Consider the following 6,461-nt stretch of genomic DNA (forward strand, 5'->3'; position numbering starts at 1 on the left):
AGTTTTCCACGTTTGAGATTGCACGTTAGGTCGATGAACATCTAACCATTCTGGTGCTATGTCCCAAAACTTCATTGAATGAGAGCATTCCAGTAATGCATGCCTCGGAGTCTCATCTGGGTTAAGACACACCTTACATGCACTACCCGTGGATATATGGCGATGCTTGAGAACAGATTCAACAGGTAAAATACCTCGCAAAACCCGCCACCAAAACACCCTCACCTTTGGGAGAACATTGAGCTTCCGTAATCTAGACCACATCTGTTGTTCTGTCGGTGAAGTTTCTGTTATCGTCCCCTCTTCTAGAGCTCGAAGCTCATATTGGGTCATCAGAGAGCGATACGCTGTTTTAACAGAGTAGATGCCAGATTTCTCGGGAGCCCGGGCCAGGACGTCCTCCCCTCCCTCTGATCTGAGGGGGATATTCATAATTGCATCAGCTTCGGCCGTGGGAAACGCCTGCCTAACAAGATCGATGTTCCATGAACCAGAGTAGTTATCAATCAGTTCCGAAACCTGATGGAATTGTGGATTGTCCGAACGTGCGGGTCTCATCGCGGGTAAGGAAGGGATCCAACTGTCATCCCAGATAGAGATTGTAGACCCCGCCCCCACTCTTTTGATCAGACCTAGTTGCAAAACTTGTCGACCTTCCATGATAGCACACCATGTAGCAGAGGAGCTTTTTGGCACAGTGGCTTGCATAAAATCACACCTCGGGAAGTATCTTCCCTTTAAAACTCGGGCACACAGCGAGCTAGGGTTTGTCATCAACCGCCAGCCGTGCTTCCCCAAAAGCGCCAAGTTGAACTTCTCCAGATCTCGGAAACCCATTCCCCCTTTTCCCTTTGGTTCAGAAACTGCATCCCATGACAGCCAGTGCAACGACCGCCGATCCACCAAAGAACTCCACCAATACTTCGCCATCAGCGAAACAAGACTTTTAACAACCTTCTTAGTAAGTTTAAAACAGGACATGCTAAAAGTTGGAATAGCTTGTGCAACCGTTTTTAGTCTCACCTCGCGGCCCGTACAAGAGAGCATCCGTTCAACACCACCTTGCAACTTCGTTCGAATTCTCTCGCGGATGTGATCAAACGTTCCACTCGTTATTCGACCAACCGCCGTTGGGATTCTGTATTAGTGATCTAAACGACTATATATTTCCTTACTTAAAAAGTACATACATGCATACATACATACACATCTTTATGAACACACATTTTTTAAAAATAAATTTATGAAGACATACATGTATATCCTATTTTTATGTACTAGCAAAAGGGCCCGTGCGTTGTAACGGGAGAAAAATATACCACACGTTTTTAATATTTTTATAATCATTTTAATTTATTAAAATAATAAGCTAACTAACTAATGTAGTGAGTCCTATCCTATTTTGTTGAAAAATCAACCCGTCCATTGTTAATTCCACCATGATGAGAAATTGAGCGGGACAAGCAAAGCAAAACAAAGAGGCTACGTGAATTGATCAATGGACTGTTATCTTATTTCACTCATGGGGTAGAGAATGTGGGATCAGATGACAAACTGAAGGTGGTATTCCATTCTCTCTCTACAACAATGCAATCTTACATTCAATACATTCATTCATCAGCAAACAAATTCCCACAAAACAAAATTTCTTGTCGGTGCTTGGCACACGATGGGAGACATGGGGAGGGGATCTCACGAGATGATGAGTTCCTGCCGGAGGAGGGGATACGATGAGGGAAGCAAGGGTTAGGCGCCTCCATCTGGCCATAAGGAGTCGTCGTTGCCGCACCATAACCTCGGAGTTCCCCGTGTGAGCCATGGAGGCCCGCCTTCACCTGCAAGTACTTCGCTCCGCCGCGCCTTATACGTGCGCCGCCGCCGTTCTGCATCGAGCAGACGCATCATCCCAAGTCGTTGTAGCTGTCGCGTTGATTTGATCCAGAAGCTGCGCTCGAGCGCCGAAACAGGGGTAGCAAGCGGGCAGAGGTACGACCGCGGAGGCGGGTGGGTTGGGATCGACAACAGTGGTGGTTGAGGTCGGCCGCGGCGGCGAGTGGTGTGGCAACGGCGTGGACACAGGCCAGGGTGGACGAGGGTCGACGAGATGCGCTCGAGCGCCGCAACGGGGGCAGTGAGCGGGGAGAGGTACAACCGCGGAGGCGAGTGGGTTGAGATCGGCAGCGATGGCGGTTGAGGTCGGCCGCGGCGGCGAGTGGTGTGGCGGCGGCCTGGGCACAAGCCAGGGTGGCCCAGGGTCGACGGGAGAAGGCGATGCGTACGGGTATAATTTTTGCAGCGAATCGTTTTTTCCTTTTGCGTTGCACATAAATGATGGAGCGCGGATTGAATAGCAAAAATTACAGAGGAGCTTTTTTATAAAAATGCTGTAGTGGGTTTTTCGACGGAAGCAATTGCCGCTTTATTATTAGGTATAGATATCTTCGATAGACCGAGTCAACATATTTTAAGATTGACGAAGTCATTATAAACGTCTCACTATCAATCGAAACACCGCCTTCCACCGGAAGAATATTGCCTCATTTTCTCAATTTCGTTTTCCCCACAAATATACGCAGGTACGCAACTGTATATATATGTGATTTGTTGATAATAATTATAGATATTCAACTTAATACTGATGAATTGACTTGGGCATACAGAACGGCAGCACCGCAGCAGCATTACCAGCGCTATGATGTCAGATTGCCACCGCTCCTCCGTCCGAGGACGTGCGGATTTCGTCGGTGTTGAGTGTTGTTGTTGCCGCGCACTCGAAAACAAGGACATGCGCTTGGCTAACATCGCTAGGGCAGACCCGACGAATACCAGTATATACTATTACTTGTGTAATTCTACCGGCTGATCATTCATCGGTCGATCGATCTCGTGCTGGCCGTAGGCATGCTCATTCCTGAGCTGTTAGCCCATCCCTGAGCTCCACGTGAGGAGCATGGGGATCGTTGGAGCAGGCGGCGTGTTGGAGGCCGCTCGGCCGGTGGCAGCGATGGTGGTGGTGGAGCTCGTCTTCTCGGCTATGCAGATCTTCATCAAGCTCGCGCTCGACGACGGCATGGACGTCCGCGTCCTCGTTGCCTACAGGCCCATGTTCGGCGCCGCATTCCTCTGCCCCGTCGCCTTCCTCGTCGAGAGGTGCATGCCTTCTTGCCTCGCTCATCGCTCATTTGTGAAACATGTCTCACAACACAAGATAGTGAGACGAGCAGACACTACTCCGCCAGAACACAGTCCACATGAAAGATTTGTTGCTGACTAATGCGGTTGTGGTGTGGTGTGATCTCTAGGAAGAAACGGCCACCACTAACCGTCAAGGTTGTGACAGGGTTGTTTTTGTGTGGACTTTTCGGGTAACTTCTCTTTGATGACCATGCTAGCAAATGCTCTAGACTTGAACTCTTTGATTTGGTCGATAGAAGAAACACCATGTTTGTTCACATATCTGATACAAATGCAGAATCACCATGAACCAGAACCTGTTGGTGCTTGCCATGAAGCTGACGAATTCGACGACCATCGTTACAGCTCTTAGCAACCTCACCCCTCAAGCTACCTTCATCGTCGCAATCTTGACCAGGTCGGCCGTCATAATCAAAGATTTCTATATAATCAATCTCAGTTCCTTCCTGGATACTAGCTAGTCGCAGACTCACAGGCCCCACTTGGAAAACGGAGAAGCAGGATGGAGACTTTGAAGCTCAGAAAGCCCAGCGGTCAAGCGAAACTGGCGGGAACCCTGGTTGGGCTGGGCGGCGCGATGCTGCTCACGTTCTACAAGGGCCCGGAGATGAGGTTCCTCCACCGCCTGGCGCACACCGGGATGAGCCATGCCAGCGGCGGTCGCCCGCAGCCGGCGGTTGGTTCTCGGATACTCGGCTCGTTCCTCGCCATCGCCGGCTGCTTCAGCTATGCGATCTGGCTCACCGTCCAGGCCAAGGTCGTCCAGGTCTACCCGTGCCACTACTCGATCGCCGCTCTGGTGTGCGTCTTCGGCGCGGCCCAGTCGACGCTGCTCACGCTCTGCATCCACAGGGACGCCGGCCACTGGAGGCTCGGGCTCAACATCAGGCTCTACTCGTCGGCTTACGCGGTGATCAGGCAGCTGATCGGCCACTGCATGCCAACCCTGCTTCCTTCCTTCACGCCCATGCCACGTTTCTGATCTTTGATTCGTATGTCCAGGGCATCGTGGCGTCCGGGTGCGCCTTCCCGCTCATGTCGTGGTGCCTGCAGAAGAAAGGGCCCCTCTACGTCGCCATGTTCGGACCGCTCATCGTCGTCTTCGTCGCGGTCATGAGCTCCGTCGTCCTTAACGAGGCCCTGCACATCGGAATGTGATACCCTATTCAGTAACTCGCATCACATGCCTTTAAACATGGTGGAGTCGGTCTGAGTTTCTCACGGGGAGTCGCGCTTGCGCTGCCATTTTTTTCTTTTTGTAGCGTACTTGGTGCTGTGCTGATCGTGGCGGGGCTGTACATGGTGCTGTGGGGCAAGGCCAAAGAGGAAGATGAACAAGAAGCCGATGCTCCAAAACTTACTGATAAAGACGACGAGCTGGGAACGTTCCACAGGCTAACCGTGAAGCATAACGAGGAAAATACTACACTTTAGAAACGCTTTTATGTTATGGAGCGGAGAAATTAAGACCTTACGTACATTTTCTTTCAATTATGATGAAGCTACGCCATCAACCTAACCTTCCACATTCTTATTCGAGGGTTGCAAATTCTCACATCTAAATGAAAAAAAATCTTGTCTTTACACCTGTTGGAAAATTAGGCAAGTTCATTGATTAAACAAATGCAAGGAAAATTTCGGAACTACTCTCAAACATCATGATAGTACAAGAGCACAAGTAGTAATAGAAATTACATGCATGTTTGTATTTTTTTTTTCAAAAATAAATGCTTGTTTGAAGAACTAGCGACTACTCCAAAAACTGAAGCAAGCCGAAGGTGTGGCCGTTATCATCCCTCTCTCATCGAAGTTGGACAAACCTTACTGTAATGACCGTGATAAAGTCCCAAAGGACCAGCACAACGGAACAACAACAATTGCCGATAAAGAGAATCGTAGATCAAAATGATCCAACCAAAAGACACACAAACACAAACAAAAGCATGATAAAAGTAACAATTAGCACACACACTCGATTGCAACCAGGAGAGCAAAGTGGGAAAACACCTCGTCCCTACCCTTGCGGCGCGCATATCTGGCGACACGGCCGTACTCTAGCCACTGTCCAGTAGTCTTCCTCTTCCTCGACTTATCACACCATCGAAGGGATGGCAAAGTCATCGCAGCGTGAGGGAAGGTGGCGACAGGAGGGGGTCTTTGGATCTGGTGGCCGCGCTTGATGCATGGTTGTGGGGCATGGTAGTGGCAGGCTTGGTCGACTGCATTCGATGATGGTGGCGACCTTTGGGCTATGGTAGTGCGGGTGACTGGTCTGGCCTCCAGTGGTCAGCCATTGCGGGCTACTGCCAATGACGGGGTGCTTCGGGGCCTTGTGGCCTTGATCTAGCAGCGTTGCGTATAGGACTTGATTCGACGCTCAATGATAGTGCTCTAAAGTAAGATCTATGGAGGACATCTTGAGGCAAAGGACATGGATGTGTCGTAGCGGTGGTGGATTTTTCTTGCCTCGTTGGTAGTCTATGTAGTGAGATGCGAGTGGACATGATCCTATCCGCGGGTACACAGGCGGCCGCATCGGCTTGTTGCCTCCTGATATGGTGGTTCTTTGTTCGGGCGCGCAAGTGATGATGTGGTCTTGCACTACTAGGTGATTGCGGAGATGGGACCGAGGATCTTGGATCTTCATATAACAACTATGACAAGCTTGTTTTGTTGCCTCATGATTCCTTTAAACTAGGAAGGTGTTGGGCCCTCAATTGAAGGATTTATAGCAAGCGGCATTTTTTCTCAAGTGAATGATCTTAGGGTTTATCGTATCAGCGGGAATTTGTGACATAAACACATGCACAAATAAATTACAAAATTGCCTTAGCCCACAATGAAACAAGCGAGTTTGACACCCTTACTAGTCTTACTAGTTACAACAAGTGTGCACGGAAGATTTGATTGCAATATGAAAGTTAAAAAAAAGGAATAGTAAAAAAAGGTTGATCGAGGTTGAAAGAAATAGGAAGAAAGAATGACCTGGGATCCATAGGATGGCCTTAAGGTTTCTTTTTTTCCTTTTTCCTCTTTCTTTTTTCCTTTTCTCTTCGCTTTTGTTCATTTCTTTCTTCAGTTTTTTTACATGTCTTTCATTCAAAATGTAAACTTCTCGTATACATCAGCAACAATTTTTATACATGCTTAACCTGTATCCAATATGTGATTAACATTTTTTCAAATATGTATTTCAATATTTTTTTGAATTCATGTTAAACAGTTTTCAAGTACACATGTTGATTTTTTGATATGAATGATATATA

The 6,461-nt window shown here is 48.3% G+C and overlaps 1 protein-coding gene across 1 annotated transcript; it reads left to right on the forward strand.

Moving 5' to 3' along the window:
- Positions 1-2,950: 2,950 nt before the first annotated feature.
- Positions 2,951-4,639, forward strand: LOC123446916 (WAT1-related protein At1g68170-like). The gene is made up of 6 exons (XM_045123461.1): positions 2,951-3,150; positions 3,303-3,365; positions 3,473-3,592; positions 3,697-4,105; positions 4,198-4,349; positions 4,458-4,639. The coding sequence occupies exons 1-6, from the start codon at positions 2,951-2,953 to the stop codon at positions 4,627-4,629; spliced, it is 1,116 nt and encodes a 371-aa protein (XP_044979396.1). The 3' UTR covers positions 4,630-4,639.
- Positions 4,640-6,461: the final 1,822 nt, after the last annotated feature.

Source organism: Hordeum vulgare, chromosome 4H, assembly GCF_904849725.1.
Source record: "Hordeum vulgare subsp. vulgare chromosome 4H, MorexV3_pseudomolecules_assembly, whole genome shotgun sequence".
Classification (NCBI taxonomy): domain Eukaryota; kingdom Viridiplantae; phylum Streptophyta; class Magnoliopsida; order Poales; family Poaceae; genus Hordeum; species Hordeum vulgare.

What these genes read in the sequence shown, in the direction of transcription:
- LOC123446916 (XM_045123461.1), top strand. Translation starts at nt 2,951, where the DNA reads ATGGGGATCGTTGGAGCAGGCGGCGTGTTGGAGGCCGCTCGGCCGGTG. An exon ending in ATCGTCGCAATCTTGACCAG is followed by an intron (nt 3,593 to 3,696) that starts GTCGGCCGTCAT and finishes ACGGAGAAGCAG; the next exon opens with GATGGAGACTTTGAAGCTCA. An exon ending in TCTACTCGTCGGCTTACGCG is followed by an intron (nt 4,106 to 4,197) that starts GTGATCAGGCAG and finishes TCGTATGTCCAG; the next exon opens with GGCATCGTGGCGTCCGGGTG.